Below are 22,371 nucleotides of genomic sequence, written 5' to 3' on the forward strand. Positions count from 1 at the left end.
ATTGGTCGCCGGGGCAGCGCCGAGCTCAGCGATTGGTCAGACGTGTGGCGGCGTAGCCTGTGATTGGCGGACGGCGGCGGAACGAGCTGGCCTTTGGGGAGGGGGGGGGGAAGATGGCGGCGGTGCTGGAAGTGGAGGTTGGAGGCCCCGTTGAGCGCGATGTGGAGGAGGTAGCGGAGGGCTGGGGGCTCCGGGGGCGCGGTGCGGGCCGGGGGTCCCGGGGAGGGGAAGGGCTGGGGGTGCTGCAGGGCGGGGGGCGCCTGGGGGCTCTGGCGCGGGGGCAGGGCCCTGCCTCGGGGGCTGTGGGGGGCTCGGGAGCGGGGGCAGCGGCAGGCTCGGGGTCTGGGGGCGCTGGCATGGGCGCAGGTGGCAGCGGCCGGAGTGGGGGTGTGTACTGAGGCTGCGGAGGGGCACTGGGGGGCTGCTGGGAGCCTGCAGGGCTTTGGGACAAGTGAGCGTGGGGACCGTGAGGGCTGGGGGGCTCTGGGGGTCCCTGGGGCAGGGGGACATTGGGGGGCTCTGGGGCGGGAGGGCGCTGGGAGCGTCTGAAGGTCCCTGGGGCAGAGGGACGTTGTGAGGCTCGGGGTTTAGGGGGCCGTGAGGGGCCCTTCCAGGTGGGTCTGTGGGCCCAGGGAGAAGGGGCTTTGGGGGGCCCGTGGGGTCCCCGTGGGTCTTAGAGGCATTGGGGAAGGGTGAGAGTGGGGTGCTGGAGTGGGCTGGGGGCCTGAGCCGGGGGGGGTGGTGGGTGTGGGTGGAGGAATTGCCTGGAAGAGTCTGCGGGGAGCACGGTGGGGAGAAGGGCAGCGATGGGGACGAGGCTCGGGAATGCTGTGAGGTGCATGAGGAAATGGTGGCTGGGGACACGGCAGGTACCTGCACCCTGAGGTGCTCGGGGACGAGCCCCCGGAAGGACTTTGTGTCCCTGCAGCGGCCAAAGCGCCTGTTCTCAAACTCGGGGTCCCCAGAGCCGGTGCAGTTGAAGAGGGGTCCTGGAAACACCAGTTGGGCCCTTTGGCACCTGTGAAGTTTTTCTGCTGTTAATTCCTTTCCCGACTGTAAAACTCGCTGCTGGAAAAGCCGCACAGGACCGGGGTGGGATTTGCATTTTGGAGAGTAGGGGTGCGCGTGGGGCTGCTGGGGGTGCCCTGGGACGCTGGCAGCGTGGGTAATGTTTCCTCCTGGCAGCCACTTCAGCCTGTCACCTCGGTGCTGCGTTGTGCCAGCTTCCACGCTGAGATAATTAGTGGCCCTTACTGCTCTTGGGGAATTGAAGGCGTGTGAGGTCGAGGGCTTTAATCGAAGTCCTTGCCGTTCCCGTGCTGGCTTTCAAGTGCTCCTGGAGAGGCAAAATTACAAAGCTGAAAAAAAAAATAATAATCTGCTTGGAAAGCTGGAATAGGGAGCACGGTGCCCGCTGCGGTGTGCGTGCTGCCCGCCCTTCGCTGTCACCTGCGCTTCGTGAGCTTTCCTTGGCTCGTGGGGCAGCTCTGCGTGTTTGCAGCTGTGGGAGCAGCGGCACGGGGAGGGGGAGAAGGCAGTCAGCTGGTGTAGTTGAGGCGGTTTTCAGTGCTTTTCCTCCAAAACTGGTAGTTTGGCGAGACCGTCTGTGTGAAGCGTGGTAAGAGCTTGTGCCCCCTCCCTGCGGCGTGTGTCGCCGCTGGAGAGCGGGTACAGAGGGGTGACAGGAGGATTCAACCTCAAATCCAGCGACTGAATGTCTTAAACCACGAATCGGTTGCTCTTGAGTGGCTGCTTGTTATATTTTAAGCTATTCACTGGTGGGTTTTTATGCCAGATGGGTGTTTTTCTAACCAGGTTTTGAGGAGTGCCGAGGTGTATGTGCGCCCGCTGGAACCAGGTTGTCTGAGCTCTGCTCTGAACCAGTGAGTCTCCTCCTGTGTCGTTGCCATAAGCGAGACTTAAAGCAAACGAGTAAGCACAGAGTAAACTTGCACATGTGAGCTCCTTAGTTCAGTGCCAGCAGCAGATGGGAAACCTCTTTCCTGAAAAAACATGGAAGATCTTCAGTCTCTGACCCCCCACAATTGAAATTCCTGTTTTTGAGACCATCAGGAAACAGCTTTTGGGGGTGGCTGAGGGGCAGAGAGGCCATCGCGAGGAGGTGGCTGATAAGGAGCTTCATGCAGGGCCGTGCTTATCCCTCTGCTGTGGTTCCACAAAATCTGTGTGCTTGTGTCTCCAGGGATCTTGGCAGCTCGTTGGGCCGAGCACGTCGCTGAGGAACTGTTAACGGCAGAAGTCTGAAAGCGGTTTAACGTTTCGCTTGGCGCACCTGTGTGGGGCAAACGCTGTGTCGGGTGGCTTCAGCTCTGCCCGTTTGTAACTCGGGCTGTTGGCAAAGGTTTCATTTACAATTATTGAAGCGTTTGGTCGGTCGGGGCCTTGCTACTCCCCGACAGTTGTTATTGCGCTGTTTTATGAGCAGAAGAAACTGAGATTCATAAAATCTGCCTCGGGTGAACATCCAGGCTCTCAGTGCTCTTGAGATTTATCTTCCAGTTGTTTTGGGTTGTTCCTCGGGGGTGATGCGAAACAAATACCGAGGTGGGAGCTGCGGGAGAGATGAGATCAGGTCGCAGGCGTCCCGGATCCTTGGCTCCTGCGCCTCGGCCCGCCGCTGCGCCCGGCAGATGCTGGGTGCTGTTGGTTTGGGTGGCCAAACTACTGCAGAGCTGCCAAACATGAACTGTGGGCTGCTCTGTAGCTTGGAACTGAAATCAGCAGCTGCTTATTCTCCATCCTCGAGATGTTCCTCCTTACTTCCTTCCCAGATTTAGAGCGTAAGGAGATTACAGCCGGCTCGCAGCAGGGCGGTTGGGACGTGAGCCTGGAGATCCTCCTCTCTCCCCGCGTCTGGATTGCAAGAAACAGGCAGTTACGGGGTTTGGATTGTAGGGAAGCGCAGCCGTTGCGTCTCCGAGAGGGAGGTAATTTTCTTGTCCCAGCTGTGGGAGTCACAGGTTTGTGGCAGCTTTGGGGCATTAGCCCCTGCTGAAAACTGAGGAGTGGCATGAATTTCATCCAAAGGCCACGACACCATGTCTGAGGAGAGAATTAGACTTTAGTCATGAATACCCAGTCGCTCCCAGTCATCACCCAGAGGGTGATGAACTTTTTCTGAAAAAAATTTGGTTTAAGAGCTCTAGCTGGTCGCACTCAGTGTGTCCTGTGCTGGTATCACCAGCTGGAGGAGGTGCTCAAGAGAGTGTATTTTCAGATACTGCAGTCATCCTCGTGGTTCTTGTCCGACCTTTCTCCTCTCTGGCCTGGTAAAGGGAGGTTTAAGAGCAAAAACTGCACAGCTTAGCTGATGGGGATAGAAAAGGACCCCAAAACCGGGTGTTAAAATGAGACAACCCCAACTTAGAAATAGAGCTTAACGGCAAGAGCAGGTGCTTCCTGGCACCATCTCTCACACTTGGATTTACCGCCGCTGTTTGTTTTTAGAACCAAAATTAGATTTCTTTGGTAAGAGAGCGTGTGGATAAAGCAGGGGTTAACTGGAGAGTCCAGCTTGGGGTGGCTGCTCTGCCAAGTCCTCTCTGGCAGTTATCCGATCGTTCCCCCTCTGCCTGAACGTCCCATTTGTCACGTCCCACCCCCTCTTAATAAAGTTATTTCAGGAGCTTTAAGCTCAGGGGAATCCGGTTAGTCCACGTAATTGAGGGAAAATTGTGTCTCTCCGTTGTGGATTCCTGCACCTGCGAGGACAGCGAAGGTGGCAGTTGTTGTTGGCTTTGGAGGACAGCTAGAGGAAGCCCTCTTCTCTGTGACGTTTCCTCAGGGTTTGGGGATGAGAAGGCTTTAGCTCGTTTACTGGAATAATTTGCAAATTTGGGGAAGATGCTGAAGGAACGAGGCTGAGAAGTGTTCCCCAAGCATGGGACAGGCCGGCGTGGGTGGAACGGCCTCTGGCGCGGCACAGAGGAGTGACCAGAAGCCACTGGAGGGGGGAAAAAAATAATTGATGTGTTTAGAAGGCGCTGGACTGTCTGTGCTTGTAAAACATCCTCATCCAGCGAGGACTGGGGGAAGCGGGGATCTCCTGGGGGGTGGCAGTGGGAGCCCCCGGGTGACTGCCCGGAGCTCGCAGCGGGATTGACCTGCGCCGGAGCTGAGCTGGGCCAACAAGCACTCGGGTTTTTCACCTTCCCCTGCTTGCAGTGACCGAAGAACGTTTGAGGGTTTTTAAATTATTTTTTTTTAACCTGATTATCAGAGCAGTTGTTCCAACTGCAAATTGCGCAGCTGACTTTTTGAAGGGAAATTGGCGACTGAACCGGACGTGGATGCTTTCAGAACAGAAGAGCTGGGGAAACTGAGGCGATACGAGCGCGCTGCTTGGAGCCGGTGTCACATCGTCACCACCTACGCTCCGTTTCCTACGCAAGCCAGCGAGCTCGAGCAGGGATTTTCATAGATCTCTATTTAGCGTCTGCCTGAGTACTGGAGCGCTTCCCGAAGGCCTCGGGGACTGAATCTCTCACAGGCATCGCTCTGGGGTGCGGCGCAGCAGATGTGTAACGGCACGCAGACGGGTGGCTGCCACCCTGCCTTTCCCTCTCTCCTCACCCCGGGGTATAATTAGGTGCCGCGGAGGAAACGAAGCGGCTGCGCGCGTGTCCTCGGCCGAGCCCAGGGTGCGATCGGAGGTGCTGCCTGCGAGACACCTCTCAGGGGAACAGCCCTGAGGGACCTGTCGTGCGGTGGCACGTCACCGTCTGCTGCGCTGTCCCCACGAGAGCCCTGGGGTAAAGGTTGAAGCCGAGCCGGTGGGGTGAGGTGGAGCCCGTTCCTGCGTACATGTCTCCGGTGTGCGCAGAAAACCACGATAACGATGTCCTTGGAGTGACTTGTTTCCCATCTCTCTCCTTGCGGCCCCACAACTGCTCCTGGTAAAGGTCGGGCATGGGTTATTCAGGGCTGGCAACTGGGGTGAGTTGGAGGATCACGCTGGAGGGTCTGCAACCAGATGGCAGGCTTGTAAGCTCCATCTTTCTGTGCCCAGCCCCAGGCGAGCCACTGGAGGTTTTATCTGTGCTCGTTTCTCGCCGGGGAAAGGTGAGATGAAGTCAGGGCTGCGTGATTTTGTTTCCTGCCTCCTCAGCACCGTGGGTCAGGGTTTGTGCTAGCACTGGGGTCAGTGTTGCCCAGCCAGTGAGCCCGCTCAGGGCCATGGCCAGTGCTGGAGGTCGCTTCAGCTCTTCTGTGGGGATAAAAAGCTCCAAGAGAAAGCTGTGATGCAATGCCGATGGTCCCCCCCAACCCGTCCCCAGTCCAAATGCCTCATGGTGAGAGCATTCACACTGGTTAGCACCGAGCCGAGGTTCTGCAAGGAGGCTTTGAAACCACTGACTCCGGTTCCTTCTGTCCCTAAACCTGTCAGACAGAGGATGTCCTTCGCACCCTGCGTCCCGCCTGGTGCGCCCAGCTGGCGTTAAACACGGATTGCGCCAGCCCATCGTCTCCTCACTGATAACGGCAACTCCTGTCGCTCTCGGTTGCTCTTGTCAGGCAAAAACTTTGCTGCCCTTGACACTTGGGACGCTTGCTTCCAGCCGCATCAGCAAAGCAAGTCCTCAACCTTTCTTTTTCTGTGGTTCTTTCTGTGATGGTTTGTTGCATCCTGCGGGCTGGTGGGATTTCAGGCTGCCCTCTGTGTCCTGTTTGTGGCGTGTGCAGAGACACCCGGCTGGGTTGTGAACATGGGACTTAAACCAATTTCTCCGGTACACGTGGGGCAGGCTGGCGGGCAGAGCCTTGGCTGCTATAAAATACGGGAGTATCCAGGGAAAAGGACTTGATGGAGGAGCAGGGGGGCTCTGCGGGTCTCCCCGTGCTGCCCCGAGGTCGGGGGATGGCTCTGGGCTGTGGTGTTGTGATGGGTACGTCGAGGGTTTGTCGTTTAAAGTTTCTGAATCCAGAATTTCCCTCCTTAAAGCTGCTCCCGAACTTCAGTGGCTGATTCCTTTGGTGTTTTTCTTTTTTTTCCTTCTTCCCTAGGTTGATCTTTCGCACTTGTCCCCAGAGGAGAGATGGAGGTGAGTCTGGGGTTGGTGAACCGGTGCCCACAGCTCCCAGCCCGTACTCGCAGGATGGCAGCCTTCCCTGCGCAGCGATATTTCTTAAGGGGAATTATGAACTGTCTTAAAAAGCAGCACTGATGGGGTTTCTTCTAAACTGCTTGCTAGATATTCCTCCTTTTCCCTTAGCCAAACCCTTTTCAGCCAGAGGCTTGTTGAAAAGCGCAGCAGAACTGGTCTTCTCTCAGTATTAATTTACAGAGGATGGCATAAGATCAGAGAATTCAGCCTATTTGTTGCGTTTGGATTTTTGTTTCCTCCTAACTTGAACTGTCTTGTCAGCTTAAGACCGAGATGTCAGGATGTTTCAGGTCTTAATTTTGCCTTGGTTTCTGCTCAAACAGCACCAGCTGTGAAGAAACCCCAGGGTGTCTGTAGAGCATCAGCCTGGAAATCTCTTGTTCCAGGATGCAAATGGGGTTGCCTAGGGCAGAAAGAAGCCCTTTGCTGGGGTTTGGGGGTTTTGCCAGGTGTGGACCATGCCCTCGCTGCCCGTCCAGCCTTTTCCTTGCTGGGCCAGAGGGAGAAAGGTGCTGGGGGCTCTGAAACTGGGCTGAGGGTTTGGCATTGAGCGGCAGCGCACGCTCGGCTGATGCCGTGTGCCCCACGTTCCTTAGTTCAGGTACACAGGTGTGAGTTCTCTCCCCCTCATTCACACCACAATTGGCTGGAGGGTGGTTTTGGCTTTCCCAGTTTACAAACAAGCTCATCTCAGAGAAGCCTCTTGTCCTTTCTCCTCTGACCTGCACCGCAGTCCCCATCTCCACGACGCTCCTTCGTGGTGTCTCTCTGTCTGGCGTTCCTGGCTGCTGGCCCCGCTGTGCTGTTCGCCCGTGGTCCGTGCTGCCCATGTGCTTTTGGGCCACTTTTTCCCTCTTGTTGCAGGGTGGAGCACGCGCAGATGCATGCCAAGCACCGTGGTCACGAGGCGATGCACGCCGAGATGGTCCTCATCCTCATTGCCACACTGGTGGTGGCTCAGCTCCTTTTGGTTCAGTGGAAACAGAGGCACCCCCGCTCCTACAACGTAAGTGTCTCCCACAGAATCCCAGAATCATCTCAGTTGGAAAAGCCCTTGCAGCTCCTCCAGCCTAACCATGACCCTCCCCCTGACCGTTCCCAACTCCCCCAGATCCCTCAGCGCTGGCTCAGCCCGACTCTTCAACCCCTCCAGGGATCCCGGGGACTCCCCCCTGCCCTGGGCAGCCCATTCCAACGCCCAACAGCCCCTTCTGCACAGAAATCCTTCCTCAGAGCCAGCCTGACCCTGCCCTGGCGCAACTACACCACCTCTTATGTCTCCGAGGCCAGGTGTGAGCGCTGAGTGCCACTTATCCTTTACCCGGCGAGAAGGATATTCCCCTTTTTTCCTCCTCTTATCTGGTGTCGAGATACCCTCATCTTCCCAGTGGCGTTGGGGGGTTCTAGCTAGGGGTGCGGATAGATGCACCTGGAGACCTCGAGTTCAAGGTCTTTTCCAACCTAGATGATTCTGTGAGTTTCTGGTAGAGGTGATGCTGATAACGACTCGGTTTTACGTAGTGCTTTGGTAGTGGGTGACGGGCCAGGCGGATCTCGGGTACTGTCCTGAGGGTAAGGCCAAGGGAAGGTGCATTTTGTGGGCGCTTCCTCAGCATGAAGGGGGCTGCTTGCTGCCAGGACCCTGGGTTTGATGGTTCCCGTGGCACCGCTGGGCAGCCCTGCCACCTGCTGACACCACCAGCTTGTCAGGGACTGTTGTTTCACCCCAGCCAACCTCACCCTTACCGTCATTAATGTTTCCAGGCAATATCTGTAATCCTCTGTGAACTTTAACCTGGACCTGTTTGCCTGTTCCCCTCTGGCCGCACCTCAGGAGCCGTAGATCGCTTTTGGGAATGGGCTGCAGGGCAGAGGCGAGTCTAAAACCTTCTGCTGCGCTTTGTTTAATCTTTGCCTGAGGTGTCTGTGGTTGCAGCGTTTGGGACCCTGGGAAGGTGAAGGTTTAGGTAACTGCCTTATGACAACTAGTTAGGTGGATCCATCTCCTGTACCTTCCTCTGGAGATCTTTCCCTGGCGTTCTCCCGCCAGCCCTCGTCCTCTGCTACCAGAGATCACCAGGCTGCTGCCTCCTGCTCCTTCCGTCAGGCTCTGAGCCTGTTCTTGGGGTGCCCCAGACTGAACCTCCCGTGTTCCCCGGTGCTGCTTGGTGCAGGCAGCAGAACGGCTGCCAGGCTGGCAGGGTGTTTCTGGTGCCTGATGAGCAGAGAACCAGCTCAAAATGCCTCCCCTGTGTTCCTGCAGATGGTCACCCTCTTCCAGATGTGGGTAGTGCCTCTGTATTTCACGATCAAGCTGTACTGGTGGCGGTTCCTGGTAATCTGGGTGCTCTTCTCAGCGGTCACAGCTTTTGTCACCTTCAGGGCAACTCGAAAACCTCTGGTACAGACAACACCCAGGTCGGTACACGTGTTCCTGGGAAAACTCCTCAGCCCCGGGATAACCATTACAAGGAGCTTTTTCCAGTTGTTATTGCCTGAAACTTTGCACCCTGGGGCTGCTCAGGCCCTGCCCGGGGGATCAGTTGGGTGGTGTGAAGCACTAACCAGCCGCTGGCGACCAGCCCCGTGCACGTGGTAGCTGAGTGGGTGGTGGAAAAGCAGATCCTGCCTGGGCTGGTAGCTCCACTGAGGGCATTCCCGGCTTGAAACGTGTTTGTTTACAGCCTGTGGAGATCCTGAGGTTTCTAATTTGGCAGTTGAGGGCGTGAGTGGTCTGTGGTAGCAGTGGATCTGTAGCTTGAATTAGAAATGTAAAGCTCTCTTGCCCCTGCGTGTGGGGAGCTAAAGCGTCTGCAGACAGCACCGTCTGGGTTTGAAAAGGGAAACTTGAGGTGCTTGGTGCAGTTTCATTCAGGAAAAATGAAGTAAAGTTCTTGTTTTAATTCTTTACAGGCTGGTTTATAAATGGTTTCTACTAATATACAAGATCAGCTATGCCACCGGGATCGTAGGGTACATGACTGTGATGTTTACACTTTTTGGTCTTAATTTATTATTCAGGTGAGTGACTCTTTGGGGTCCTAATCCTGGGGTGGGGGGTGTAACACAGTGTGGAATAAGGCGTTGGCTATGATTCTGGGTGGCTAGTTATCTTAGAAATCTGATTAACAGGACCAAAGAGACTCTTGGGGTGTCGTCTCCCTGCTGGGAGGGTCACGGGTGAGGTGCTGGGTTACCTGAACTGGTGCTGTGGGTTGTGTCAGCACGCTGGCTTTGCGCCCCTGCCAATAAAAAAAAAAAAAACAAAAAAACCTCTTCTTGTCATTTGGGCTCTTCTGTTGTAGAATCAAACCCGAAGACGCGATGGATTTTGGCATCGCCCTCCTCTTCTACGGTCTTTACTACGGGGTGCTGGAGCGGGACTTTGCCGAGATGTGTGCGGATTACATGGCCTCGACCATCGGGGTGAGTTAGAAGGATCTGTTTAGCCCCTCTGACCTCCTGACAAATATTTCTCTACCCTGGGCCTTTAAAAATCTATGGTGCCGAGGAGCTGCGGGTGCGTTAACCCGCAGCCACATGGAAGGATTCACACCTCAGGCTTCCCGCTGCAGCTTGTGCTCGCTGTGCCCAGCGGGCATGTTCCTGCCTGCCTAAAATCTGTAGCCTGCCCACCTGGTACCAAAAACCCCATTCCACCAAGAAATACATGACCTAGGACACTGTTGGAGTAGGTCATGTTGCTTCTTTGCAGCAGCTCTTCAGGGTCTTGGACTCTGTGTTTCCTCCTCCTCTCTGAGCTTTCTGCTGCTCCTTGGAGGTTCTGCCGCAGCCCCTCGCCAGCCGCCTTCCACTTGCACTGGGATACCTCAGCAGAGCTCGGGTCTCCCCCCATGGAGGCCATGAGCATCCAGGACAGGCCTGCAGTAGCCCAGGGGCTTCCTGAGGGTCTGGTCTGGCTGCAGGAGGATGCTCAGAGCAAAGCTGTGCCAGGTCTCTGCCAAAGATCCTGAACTAGGAGGAGCTATGGGCTCCTTCGAGGGTAGAGAGGCCTTACAGAGAGGTCTGGGTAGACTGGAGAGCTGGGCAATCGCCAAATATGAAATTTAACAAGAGCTAGTCCTAGATTTTCTGCTTGGGATGGGCTAATCCTGGTTCTACATATAAACTACTGGAGTGTGCCCAGAGGAGGGCGACCAAGATGGGGAAAGGCCTTGGGGACAAGACTTAGGAGGGACTTTGATATCTACAGCTTGCAGAAGAGAAGGCTGGGAGGTGACCTCATCGCAGTCTACAACTTCTTCAAGGGAGGCAGTTGCTGGTCTCTGGTGACTCAGTGATAGGACACGAGGAAATGGGGTGAAGCTGTGTCAGAGGAATGTCAGACTGAAAGGAAAAGGCTCTTTGCTGGGAGGGCGGTTGATCCCGGGACAAGGCTCCCCAGGGCAGTGGTCACAGCCCCTTGAGCCTGTCAGGGTTCAGGGAGCATCTAGATGATGCTCTTAGTCCTATGGTTTAGTTTTAGGCAGTCCTGGGGGGAGTAGGGAGTTGGACTCGATGATCCCCATGGGTCCCTTCCAACTTGAGATGTTCTAGGCTTCTGTGGGAGCCGGGACACAGCACCAGTGATCTGGGACTCGTGGCCGTTCCAGGAGCCTGTGGGACCGCAGCTGCGTGCAGGGGAGACCCGGTCTCTGGCCCCATCGGGCTGGTGCTGAGCCAACGCGCTTGGAAACGGGGGGAGGCGGCCTCTCTGCGCTCTGCTCTTTTGCCATCCAAGCTTCAGGGACCTGTGGCTCACGTTCCACTGCCAGCCCAGGGTTGTCATTTTGGGTCAAAGCTCTGACCTCCAGCTCGTCCTGCTCTCGCCCCCGGCAGCTGACAACTCACCGGGAGTGGTCCCTGGCACGGAGGGGTTGGGGTCACCACGTCACTGAGCAGCTCCCTGTCCTGTTGTCATTGTTTCCCGCAGCCGGACCTGTAAGGAGGTTTTTAAGCCCAAAAGGCCAAGGCTGGGCTCAGCCCTTCTTAAAGCTTAGCCGCGTGGGCCGCCTGCCCTCCCGCTGTCACCGCTCTCCCTCTGCTCTGCCCTCCCCTCCCGCAGTTCTACAGCGCCTCGGGGATGCCCACCAAGCACCTCTCCGACAGCGTCTGCGCCGTCTGCGGCCAGCAGATCTTCGTGGACGTCAACGAGGAGGGGATCATCGAGAACACCTACCGCCTCTCCTGCAACCACGTGTATCCTTCTCCTCAGGAGCCGGCCCCTCGCCGAGGCTCCTGCCTCCTCCCCCCCCCCCCCCCCCCCCCCCCCGCCAAGTTCCCCCCAGCCTGGGGTGAAGAAACACCCGTCTCGGGGCCGTTGTGCTGATTTTGCGCGTGATCTATGCCTGTGTCATAGCTGACGTGGCAGGGAGAGGCCAAGTCCTGCGTGTCCCCCAAATCGCTTCCTCGCTGCCTCCGTGTGCGTTACAAGCAGTTGCTTCCTCTTCCTCCCCCTCCCCAGCTCCCCCCCCGCCCCGCGCTGCCGTAGAGCCACGTCTCGCTTGCCAGTGGCCTTTGCCAAATCCACTGGCCCCTGCTCGCCCCGTGCTTGCCGCCGTGCCATGTAGGAGTGTGAAGTGTCCCCGAGCCAACCTCCTCGCAGAGAACCTCCAAAGGGAAGAGTGGGGATGGAAAAAGCTTCCTGCCCCGCAGCATGGCTCCAAAACCAGCCCCCAGGCTCTGGCGCTGCCCGTCCCTGCCTGCCCTGCCTGCTCCAGCCGCGGCCCAGCAGCATCCTCCTTCCCCAGAGCTCCTCTGGCTGTGCCCAGGGTTTCCAGTGCCCTGGAATCACGTGGCCCTTCCCATCAGCTGACCAGTGCCCAGTCATTGTGGGAACTGGAAGTCCCGCTCAGCCCCAGCGGGATGGAGCTGGCGGGAGGAAGGGCGTGGGGGGGGAGTTTCCTGGCCGTGACTCAGTGGCGGAGGTGGGGTGTCCTCGGGCACCGCTTGCGTTTCTGGCTGTGAGGTGGTTTCCAAACTGAGCCTGAGCAAAGGTCACGCTGGCAAAACTCATTGCCTGAATTTAACCGCTAGAAACTGGCGGCGTTGATGCTGACCTGGCCCTGGCAACCAACCCCATGTGGGGTCTGGGCTTCGGTGCCACCACCCTGCAGCAGCTCCCGGGGGGGTTTGGGGCTCATGGTGGTCCCTGGGGGGGTGGGGGCTGGCTGCTCTCCAGCGTTAACCCTCGGTTCGAGGAGCAGAGGCATTACCTGGGGCAGTTTCTGTTTGCTTGGTGACGCCTTCATGCGTGGCAGCGTCTCCGTCAGGGGGCCGCGACTGCAGCCGCCTCACGCTTCCCTGTTGTTTTTTCCCACCTGCACTCAGGTTGGGTGACTCCTCGCTACCCCGTAGCTGGCACCTGGAAGTCAGACACTGGGAAAAATTCCTTAAATCTGTTGTTAATCCCCAAGAAGCCTTTACAGGAGCCTTGTGTAAGGCGCACGCTCAGATCCACAGAGCTCTCAGCAGTGCTTGAAGCCCCCGGTGCTCCCTTCCTGAGAAAACAGCGTGTCCTATGATGGTGTGCCACATTCTTTGGGGCCAAACCTCCCCTTTTTTTGTCAGTCCAACAACAAACCTTGCTGCTCTTAGCCGAGTGCAGTTGCCAGGCAAAGGTGTCCCTGTGCCAGACTATATGAAAGGATGGTGTGTAGCCTCTGTGGGCCACGGATCTTCCATTTGGGGAATGAACTCACAGGTTAGAGGAATCTCTGCCATCTAGAAAGTAGAGATTAACTAAGCATTGAAACAAATTACTGTTATCAAATCCTAAAAATGTTCTTGCTCCAGAGTGGCTGCTTTCCTGGAGTGTCTGGCCAAGAGCTTAGAAATCTCTGGGGCGGCGCTTTGCCACAGGAGCTGGAGGGATCAGCAGCGCGTTGCCCAGAGTGGAGCTGCAGGCGTGGACAGGAGCTGCCGAGCATCTCAGGGCAGCCTGGTGCAGTGACTGATCGCATTTCCTGGCAGCGCTTTTGTTGCTAAAATACCCTTTTTGAGTTAAGTCTAGCTTAAAAAAAGCCATCCCCTGCTCCCACCTCTTGCCCATGTATCTGAGGAGCTTTTCACCCGGTGTGTCTGCGGGGCGACGCGTCGTGCCGGGCTCTGTGGGTGAAGGATTTGTGTCTCCTCGGTGCCCGGCGCGTCAGTGCCCGCCCCGTCAGCCCCTTCCTGGGTGCCAGGAAGGTGCTGCACCTTCTAAGAAGGGGCTGCAGTTGTGCAACGCGGCCGTGGGCTATTTCCTGTCCCCCACGCAGAGTGGCGTGGTGATGACTTTTTTTTTTTTTTTTTTGAAGCTTGATGGTTTCCTCCACGCTTGATCGTGTCCCCCCCTCCCAACCCCCTCCAGTTCCCCTTAACGTGCTGCTCCTCAGCTTTCACGAGTTCTGCATCCGTGGCTGGTGCATCGTCGGGAAGAAGCAGACGTGTCCATACTGCAAAGAGAAGGTGGATCTCAAGAGGATGTTCAGTAACCCGTATCCTTTCCCCTCGCGTGAGGGGCTCAGGGACGTGTCCGGGAGCTGCTGGCTGCTCCTCGGGGCTTGCCCTGGCACCCCGGGCAGGTCGCTGCCAGCCAAGACTGTGCAGAATCTGTCCCCGAGCTGGGCACGGGGCGTCTGGCACAGAGCAACGGGCCCGGCCCAGGGGGTGGGAGGCTGCGGCCTCCAGCGGCCTCCAGCGAGGCGGCTGCTCCCTTGTCTGAGGGACAAAAATGTTCCCAAAGCCCTTCCCGGCTGCCCCTCCCCAGCACCTGCCTGCTGGTGGGAGGGCTCAGCCCCACCTGTCCTGGCCCCCCCTGCCCACCAGCAGGAGGGCTCAGACCCCCCATCTTGCCCCCCAGATCCCCTGCCTGCTGTCAGGAAGGCCTAGCACCCCAATTCTGCCCCCCACAGCCCCCTGTCCTGCCCCCTCCAGCCTCTGTCTGTGTCAGGAGGCCTCAGCCCCCCCGTCCTGCCCCGCGCCCCCCTCCCCACACCACCGCAGGGGTGACTCAAGCCCCAGGTCTTTCCCACCTCCGGCTGCCAGCGCAGGCGGGCACTGGGTTTGCTCCCGTGCGGGACGTGGGTGCCCCAATCCCGAGGTGGGTCCTGTCAGTCCCACAGGAGGACGAAGAGGAGGAGGAGGAGGTGAAGTCAGCCCCCCCCCCCCCCCCTCCCCAAATCCCACGGAACACCTGGCTGCACCACCACCCTGCCCCCCCGCCGAGATGCAGCCGAGTTGAGCTTGGCGGCTTCGGCCCTTGGGGGGTCACATTCCTCTCCTCACCACCACCCCCCCCGCCCCCCCGTGGCTCTTTAACTCCTTCCTGCCCAGCTGGGAGAGGCCTCACGTCATGTACGGGCAGCTGCTGGACTGGCTGCGTTACCTGGTGGCCTGGCAGCCGGTGATCATCGGCCTGGTCCAGTGCATCAACTACATCCTGGGGCTGGAGTAAGGGCGAGCGGCCACCAAGCCACGAGAGGACGCGTGCCCAGGGCAAGGGGACAGCGCCCGCCCGGGGGGGACGTTGGCTTTTCTCCGTCACCTCTCAGGACCTCGGTCGCCCCCCGAGGACACAGCGGCGACGGGGAGGACTCAACCCTGGGGCTCCTCCCGTGAGGGTCGGGGGAGTCCCTTTTTTTTTCAAAGCGATCTATTTTAATGAGCATATTTAAAACTTTCTATTGCAACGAAAAGAGACGCTTCTCCTGTTTCCCTCTCCAGCCCTTTACATGGCCCCCCCCCACCCCGGGGGGGGTGTGAATTTTCACGTGGGGGCTTGTTCTTCATCTTCCCTTTCGTGCAGGGGCACGGGCCGAGGCTCTGCTGGCTCAGTCCGGGGGGGCTGGAGCCCGGCACCCCTAAAATGGGGACTTTTGGCTGCCAGGTCCCCTCCCTGGGGGAGGAACTGAGCCACTCGGCCTCGTGTCACCCTTTTGTACGCTCCCACCTTTTCTGCGGCCCTTCCCGGGGGGGTCGGTGATGGAGACGGCAGCACCGGAGCGGGTTGCCCCAGCCCCAGGCCTCGGGGGCGCCTCGCCGGGGATTTTTTTGGCGCTGTATTAACGGGGATGACGGAGCGAAGGGCGCGGGCAGGGTTGGGCCGGTGTTTCCCTGCCCCGGAGCCCCCCGTCCCTCTCACGCGAGGGGCCTTGAGCTCGGTTTTCAGCAGCGGGGTGGCTACAGCAGCGGGTGGGGTTCAAGGGCCTCAGCCCCGGGGCCAGCCGGGACGTCCTGGGGGGCGCAGGGGGAGGGGGTCAGGTCGCGCCGTGTCCCCCGAGAGCGCCGGGCTCTGGGGCAGGGTCGGGGGGGGACGCAGTGAGGGGACAGTCCCGCCCCCCCCGGTCCCGGTGCGGGGGCTTGGGGAAGCGGCGACGGGGAGGGGGGGCTCGGCTGCGGGGGCTGCGTCACCCCGGGAGGGGTTTGGGGTCGGGGGGGACCCGGCGTGGCGGCCCCACGAGCCCCGCCGAGTCCTTTGGGGTTTGTTTTGGGCGAAGGCCGTCGCCGTGTTGTGCCCGGCAGAGGAGCGAGAGTCCCGGGGAGGGAGACGGCGCCCGGGGCTTTTCTCGACTCGCTCTTCTGCCGCGGGCTGAGGCCCCCCCGGCTCCTCTTTCGGCCTTCGTGCGCCGCTGGGAGGCCGGGGGGGGGCACAGAGAGCCCCTGCCCGCGTCTTTGACGTGGCGGCCCCCCCGAGCGGGGCCGGGCCGAGCTTTGGTGGGGAGCGGGACGCGGCGGAGGGGGCTGGCCAGCAGCCTCGGGCCCTCCTTGGCCGCCGGACCGCGGGGCCGGCGCTGTGGTGGCCTCGGCGTGGCGGGGGGGCCACGGCAGACGACACACAGACGGGTGGCGCTTGTTGAGGGCGAGGGGGGCGGGGGGGCTCCGCGGTAGCCCCTCTGCCAGCGCCGGCCCTCGTGGGAACTGCTGGTAGCAGGTGCCGGGACTTTTGCCGGGATTTTAGGGGCTTTTTTCCGGGCGACGTGTTGGGCCGGTGCCGGCCCCGCTGGAGCTGCCACAGGCCTGGGGGTGCGCTGCGGTGGCCCCCCCGTGCCAGGGCCGTGCCCGCGCTGGCTCCCGGCCCCGGGGCCCCGGGGGTTCCCTGGTTTGCAGCCCGATTCCGGTGGGTTCTTTCTGCCGCCTGGGTCTCCCCCCGCATCCCGCCTCAGGCTGGTTATGGGGGGGCTCTGCCACGGGGAGAGGGCCCGGGGCCTGGCCTGGGGGGTCGCAGCCCCCTCTTGGGCTCCTGCCTGGGCCCCGGCGCTACCTCAGCGCTGCCCCCCCCCGCCATCCAGCCCCTGGTGGTTTCTCTCTGTCCCCTGGAGTTGGGGCCGGGGTCCTGCCCAGCACCAGGGGCTGCCCCCAGGCCCGGGGGGGCTTTGCCCACCTCCCGCCCTCCCCGCACAGCTCTGCCAACCCCCCCCGCCCCCCCCGAGGCTGGCCACGAAACGGGGGGTGCCACAGCGAGACCCTCACACACACCCTCCGCCCCCCCGCTGCGGCCTGGGCACGCTGCTGCCACCAGCCCCGGGGGACCGTCCCCAAGAAGCACCGGGCTCGGGGGGGGGCTCCCCGTTTCTGCGTCCCTGGGGTGGGGGCGCAGAGACACGGGGGGACATTGGACACGTCTCGAGGTGGGGGGTCCCGGGGCCCGTAGACACGTCGCGGCTGGGGGGGGTCCCGGTACCGGGGGCGGTCGTGCCGCCGGGGGGGCGGGGTTGGGGGGGGCAGGGCTGCTCCCGGTGAGTCACGGCGCGGCCCCCCCGCCCCCTCGGGCCGCCCCATAAAACGCCGCCGCCTCCCCGGGAGCCGCTGCCCCATGGCTGCGCTGCGACCCCCCCGTATGGACAGGCAGGGGTGTGGTGCGTGCACCCGGGGGGGGCGCCAGGCGGGATTTGGGGGACCCCCAAGAGGGGGAACCAGCCTGGGGCGGGGGGGACTCTGCTGGGGATGGTGGAGGGCAGTTGGGGGATGCTGGGGGGGCTGTGGGGAGCTCTGGGGATGCTGCGGGGGGATGCTGGGGGGGGCCGTCCCGGGCTCGGGGGGAGCAGCCCCAGAGCTGAACCCCCGTTATCTGCCTGCAGGGCCCCCGGCCCCCCCTGCCCGGCTCCTCCTGCCCCTGCTCTGCTGGGCCCTGGCCTCCCGCTGCACCGGTAAGTGGGGGGGCTGCGGGGGGGGCGCTGGGAACAACTCTTGTCTCTCTCCAACACCCCCCCAGGTACCTGGGGGGGGTCTGGGGATGAGCCGTGGCCCCTCTGCCGGACCCTGCCCCCCGGGTCCCCCCCATCCCAGGGATTTGGGGCGTTTAGGGGGGGCTTTGGCCCCCTCCTGCCTCACCCCGATCTGCCCCCCCCCCAGGTGCCACGGCGCTGCAGCCCCCCCGCATCACCGCCCTGCGGAAGCCGACACAGCCCCCCCGCCCGGGTGAGTGACCCCCGGGGGGGTGTGTGTAGGGAATGGGGGGGCTGCAGTGACACCCCCCAGCCATGAGGACGCAGGTGGGGTGCATCCTCCACCCGCGGCGAGATACCGGGCGGATAATGGGGGGGGCGTGTGTGTGCGTGTGCGCCTGTGGCAGCCTGATCGGGGGCGGGGGGGCAGCGGGGCGCCTCGTAGCCCCCCCGCCCTTGACCCCCCAAGTCCCCTCCGGCTGTAGGGGAGAGCGTGAGGGTGTGGTGCGAGGCGGCGAGCGGCCTCCCCGAGCTGACGCTGCTCTACTGGCTGGGGAACGGCTCCTTCATCGAGAAGCTGCACCCCGACGGGGCCGTCCGCGAGGGGACGGTGCTGTGAGTACCGGGGTGCGGGGGGCCCGGCCGCAGCGGGGCTGCCCAGGGCGCTGGGGCTGGCAGGGACGCTGGGTCCCCGAGCCCCAGGGTGGGGGGGCTGTCAGGGAGCGGGCGCTGATGGGTGCCCCCCCGCATCGCAGAGAGGAGCCGCGGGGTCCGGGGGTGACGCTGCGCCGCGACCTGAGCTTCAGCCCCTTCGGCGCCCGGCACCTCCACACCAATTTCACCTGCGTGGTGCTGAGCCCCCGCGGCGTCGACACCCGGGAGGTGCGGTGGGAGACCCCGACCCCCGCCCATAGCGGCGGACTGGGCTGAGACCGGGCAGCAACTCGGGACGCGTGAACGCCCGCCCGCTGCGGCACGGGTCCCCGCGGGGACGTGATGCCTCCGTGGGGGCCCGTCTCCCTGCCCCGCCGTGCCTGGGGGTCCGGCCCCCCGTCACTGACCCGAGCCGGGAGCGCTGCCCGGGCCGGCCCCGGGAGCTGCCCGCAGCCGGCTGTGGGACCCCAGGGTTCATTAAAGCTCATCGAGGCCGCCCGGTGTCACCCGTGTCCTGGGGACGGGGCCGCCCCTGGGGGCAGGGGGCACCGGGGGGTGAGGGGCAGGGAGAGGAGGTGGCTCCTGTGCCCGCGCAGGGCAGGATCCGTCCCTGACCCCCACCCGCAGAGCCAGGGACAGGCCGGGGGCGCAGGGACCCCCGGGGAGCCGGGCCCATCGCCTGCCCCTTTGCTCCCTCGGGGGCTGGGGGCTAGTCGAAAGGACCTGGGGTACAGCCCCCCACGTGCTGCCCCCAGCCCAGGCAGCTGCAGGAACCCCCCGGGGACACCCCGCACCCACAATAAGTCTTTATTCCTTCGGGGACCAGCAAAAACCTGGGCAGGGACACCCCCAAAATCAGCCCTGCCGATGCGTGTCCCCCCCCGCGTCCCCATCGGCACCCACCCCCATTCCCGACTCTGCCCAAGGCCTCGTCCGGCCTCCGCGGGTGCCCGTGGGGACACACCGTCCCCGTGTCCCCAACCCCCCTGTCCCCATGTCCCCAGCCCCCCGTCCCGCTGCCGTCGCCGTCAAGCCGGTGGGGACTGGTCACGACCCCGTGTCCTCGCCGTGGCTCGGTGGCCTCGTGGCTCAGGGGCCTCCGGTGGCTGCCAGGGCCGTGGCTGCCAGGAGGAGCCCCCAGAATTGCGGGGGGTCCCTGGGGACGCTCCTGCCTGGGGGTGTCACAGAAGGAGAGTCAGGGGCAGCTGGGGGTGCGGGTGGGCCTGACTGGGGGCTGCCCTCCCCGGCTGCAGCGGGGCTCTGGGCTCACCTGCGCTGAAGCCGCACGCCCGGCTCCGGCATCTCTTCTCTGCCGAAAAGACCAACCGTCTGCACGGGCCCCGCGCACGGCGCTGCTCCTCCCCGTGCCGTGCCGTACCGCGCCATGCTGTGCTGTCCTGCCCCGGCCGTGCCACACCGTGTTAAGCCGTGCCGTGCCGTGCCAAGCTTTGCCGTGCCGCACCGTGCCGTGCAATGCCATGCCGTGCTGCGCTGGACCGTGTCAGGCCCTGCCGTGTTCTGCCTTACCGCGCCGTGCCATCCCGTGCCGTGCCACACTGCAAACCCCGGGGCAGAGCGGCTGGGCAACGTGCAGGGACGCCAGACTGAAGGCAAACTCCCCCCGTGACCCTCCCCACGGGCAAGACCCCCCCTTCCCAGCAGAGCTGGTGGGACGGGGCCACCCCCAGTCCCCCCCGCCCCGCCGTGGGGACGTCACCTTTCACCAGCTCGCAGTTGTAGGTGCTGCGCGTGTCCCGGGAGCGGAGCTGGATGAGGGCTCCGTTCCCATGGTGGGTGACGTTGGTGACCTCGAAGATCTCGAAGGGCGGGATGAGGACCTCCTCCTCCCCGGGGTAGAAGGAGAAGTTCCTGATGTGGGCGCCGTAGCAGGTCTCCACCCAGAAGATGGTGTCCTGGCCAAATTGCTGGCAGATACCGTACTGGAGGGAGGTGGAGGTGAACTGGCCGAAGCGCACGGACTGGTGCTGCTGGGCGCTGAAGCGGATGCCCGGCACGCCCCGGCAGACGTGGTGGCAGCGGCGGGGCTGGGCCTCGCGCAGGACACGCAGGGCCTCGGTCAGGAGGAAATGCAGCACCTTGAAGTGGAAGGCGCCCAGATATTTCTCTCGGGAGCGCCCGGCCTCGCGCACGGCCGCGTTGAACTCCCGGTACAGGGGTTCCTGCGTCGTGTACGCCAGGAGGGCGACCGCGTGCTCCGGCTGCAGCGCCGGTGGCCGGGGGACGTGGCCCTGCTGGGTCCGCCATTGGGCGGCGGCGTGGGTCCAGGCCTCGGCGTAGACGCTGTTGATGGCGATCTCGGTGCGGTTGAGCTCCTCCAGCTCCTCCTCCATCAAGCGGCTGCAGCCGCGGTACTGGTCGTCAAAGGAGTTGGGGGCCATGTCCAGTGCCGCCTCCTGGAGGGGGCCGAGGTCTCGCCGGCGCGGGGGGCTGCTGGCAGCGAGGGTCCCGGCCAGCAGCACCAAACCCAGCGCCAGATGCCCCATGGGGGGCGGAGCGGCCCCTGGGGAAGCCCCCGTCTGCCGCGGGGCCGGGGAGCAGCCGGATCCTCCGCAGGCGGAGGTGGGGGAGCGAGAGCGGTGGCGGCGTGGGGAGCGGGCTGCGGAGAGAGCAGGGCAGGCTGGGGGAAAGCACCCCCAGGTGTATCCCCAGCCAGGGGCCCCTCCCGGCACCGCCGAGAGCCCCACCCCGTTACCCGAGCCCCAGCTGGAAGCGTTACCAGCTCCCCACGGCGGGTGTGGGGTTGGGGTGCTGCTCCCCAGCTTCCGCCGTCAGCAGGAGAGGCGAGAAGCAGCCGCTCGCTCTTTTTAGCTCAGCCCCAGCCGGGATTGCTCGGGCCCGGGTCCAGCCCCCACCTCCGTCCTCCCGGCTATTTTTAGCGTCCTCTGTCCTGGGTTGAGCCCAGAGGACAACTGAGCCCCACACGGCCGCGCAGTCCCCCCTTCCCCCCCCAGCGCTGGGAAGGAGGAAATGAACCCAGAGGCTCGGGAACAGAGATAAGGACAGGGAGAGGCGACTCTCCCATTACTGTTCTGTTTGGGGAAGGAAAATCCCCTCTGCTTTAATTCAAGCACAAACCCAACGCTTCACAGACAGAGGGGGACGGTCAGAAGCGTTACCCTGTCTTAAATCTCCTCCCCCCCTCCCTTCTTCCCGGGCTCAGTTTTGATCCCCAGATCTCCAGCTCCTCCCCCGGCAGCGCAGGGACAGCGGGTGCGGGGTGCAGTCAGTCACCGCTTCATCCCCCAAGGTGGGGGGAACCAGTGACAGCCGCAGGACCACCCCGTCTGCTCCACGTCCTGTCCCTCTCGTGGCAGACAGTCCCCCCCGCTCCAGGAAACCTCCCACCCTTCGTCCTGCTCCTTCCTCCCACTGACCTGGGAGTTCCCCTTTCCCTGTGGGACACACCGGCCTGTCAGCCCTGCACAGCCTCTGGGAAGCAGCAAGGCGTGCGTGAGAAACAGGCCTTGGGGGAAAGGTCAGATATTGGAGAAGGGCTTGCAGAGAGCAAGGCCGTGGGTCTGTGCAGGAGCTGACTGCAGCCATCTGAGGTAAACCAAGGAAACAACCCCGGGTACAGTTACGCTAGCAGAGGACTGTTATGTTAACAAAGAGAGAAACTGAGGTACACAACGGCCTTGATGGTAGAAACAACCTTGGGAAAGAAGGCGGGCCAGAAGAGGGAAGATGTTGTCACATACCTGGAATGCCAGCAGGGGCTGGGATATTATAATGCAGCCTGTTACATGTACCCAATAGATGTGTGAGGAGTGTGCATGGTTAGTGCAGAGTGCTTATATAAGGGGTGATTTCTTTCAATAAAGTTGAAGCTTGCTCTATCATTCACATTGAATTGGCTGCTTGCTTCCTCCGCTGGCCGCAATCAGAAACTGCCCGCTTGTGCCAAGGTGGCAGGAAAAACAAGGGAGAGCTGCAACCCTGAGCTGTGGGAAAGTCCCGAACGGGGAGAAGAAACTGCCGCGTGAACAAGGAGGCAACTGCTCTGCACAGCGCCAGTTAGAGTGGGCTTGTGCTGGTGGGAGAAACTGTCTAATTGCTGATTTGCTAATTATGAAGTGAGAGCTTTGGCGAGAGCATAAGCAGGCACTCTTGGAAAACTAAAGGGCTTTGCTTGTTCCAGCTCTCCCAGAGCCGGGCAGGTCCGATATCCTCCCGCAACAAGCGGTGGCCCCGCTGCCGCGGGACGGAGCGCAGGAGATGCCGCAGGAGGGTCCCCGATGGGAGGTGCTGTCTGCAGTGGGCTGTGACGGGGGGGCAAAGAGTCGACCCGGGGAAAATCACCCGGGAGAGGTGATCAGCCTGGGGCAGAACGTGTCCGCGGAGGAGATGGCCACTGTCACGCTCCTGCTGCTTACACTCTGAGAGAGAGAGAACTTCTAACGGAACTTCTGTGCGAAGGGGACTGA

General features: G+C 61.9%; 3 protein-coding genes across 6 annotated transcripts; 2 read left to right on the forward strand and 1 right to left on the reverse strand.

Annotated features, from left to right (window-relative positions):
- The first annotated feature begins 97 nt into the window (after positions 1 to 97).
- Positions 98 to 14,818, forward strand: RNF121 (ring finger protein 121). The gene is made up of 9 exons (XM_074919558.1): positions 98 to 170; positions 6,025 to 6,062; positions 6,990 to 7,131; positions 8,389 to 8,543; positions 9,039 to 9,146; positions 9,431 to 9,551; positions 11,191 to 11,324; positions 13,502 to 13,603; positions 14,442 to 14,818. The coding sequence occupies exons 1-9, from the start codon at positions 114 to 116 to the stop codon at positions 14,560 to 14,562; spliced, it is 978 nt and encodes a 325-aa protein (XP_074775659.1). The 5' UTR covers positions 98 to 113; the 3' UTR covers positions 14,563 to 14,818.
- A 2,107-nt stretch (positions 14,819 to 16,925) lies between these two features.
- On the forward strand, positions 16,926 to 18,421 carry IL18BP (interleukin 18 binding protein). The gene is made up of 5 exons (XM_074919608.1): positions 16,926 to 16,963; positions 17,186 to 17,254; positions 17,460 to 17,525; positions 17,758 to 17,887; positions 18,028 to 18,421. Exons 1-5 carry the CDS (start codon positions 16,945 to 16,947, stop codon positions 18,200 to 18,202), a joined length of 459 nt encoding a protein of 152 aa, XP_074775709.1. The 5' UTR covers positions 16,926 to 16,944; the 3' UTR covers positions 18,203 to 18,421.
- Positions 18,422 to 18,559: 138 nt separating this feature from the next.
- Positions 18,560 to 22,039, reverse strand: ART1 (ADP-ribosyltransferase 1). 4 transcript variants are annotated; one of them, XM_074919586.1, is made up of 3 exons: positions 19,644 to 22,037; positions 19,197 to 19,235; positions 18,560 to 19,098 (listed from the first exon to the last, which is right to left on the reverse strand). In XM_074919586.1, exons 1-3 carry the CDS (start codon positions 20,428 to 20,430, stop codon positions 19,016 to 19,018), a joined length of 909 nt encoding a protein of 302 aa, XP_074775687.1. In that variant the 5' UTR covers positions 20,431 to 22,037; the 3' UTR covers positions 18,560 to 19,015. The 4 variants fall into 4 exon arrangements, 3 of the variants coding, with proteins under 3 accessions (XP_074775687.1, XP_074775677.1, XP_074775697.1); XM_074919576.1 differs by having other exon boundaries at positions 18,560 to 19,235; positions 19,644 to 22,039; XM_074919596.1 differs by lacking the exon at positions 19,197 to 19,235.
- Positions 22,040 to 22,371: the final 332 nt, after the last annotated feature.

Source organism: Athene noctua, chromosome 1 (assembly GCF_965140245.1).
Source record: "Athene noctua chromosome 1, bAthNoc1.hap1.1, whole genome shotgun sequence".
Classification (NCBI taxonomy): Eukaryota; Metazoa; Chordata; class Aves; order Strigiformes; family Strigidae; genus Athene; species Athene noctua.

Excerpts from the sequence above, each read along its gene's own strand:
- ART1 (XM_074919576.1), bottom strand. The coding sequence starts at position 20,430 with ATGGGGCATCTGGCGCTGGGTTTGGTGCTGCTGGCCGGGACCCTCGCT. Across the intron at positions 19,236-19,643 it reads CAACTGCGAGCTGGTGAAAG|AGAAGAGATGCCGGAGCCGG; the intron begins GTGACGTCCCCA and ends TCTTTTCGGCAG.
- IL18BP (XM_074919608.1), top strand. Across the intron at positions 17,255-17,459 it reads CCTGGCCTCCCGCTGCACCG|GTGCCACGGCGCTGCAGCCC; the intron begins GTAAGTGGGGGG and ends CCCCCCCCCCAG. Across the intron at positions 17,526-17,757 it reads GACACAGCCCCCCCGCCCGG|GGGAGAGCGTGAGGGTGTGG; the intron begins GTGAGTGACCCC and ends CTCCGGCTGTAG.
- RNF121 (XM_074919558.1), top strand. The coding sequence starts at position 114 with ATGGCGGCGGTGCTGGAAGTGGAGGTTGGAGGCCCCGTTGAGCGCGAT. Across the intron at positions 171-6,024 it reads TTGAGCGCGATGTGGAGGAG|GTTGATCTTTCGCACTTGTC; the intron begins GTAGCGGAGGGC and ends CTTCTTCCCTAG. Across the intron at positions 9,147-9,430 it reads GGTCTTAATTTATTATTCAG|AATCAAACCCGAAGACGCGA; the intron begins GTGAGTGACTCT and ends CTTCTGTTGTAG.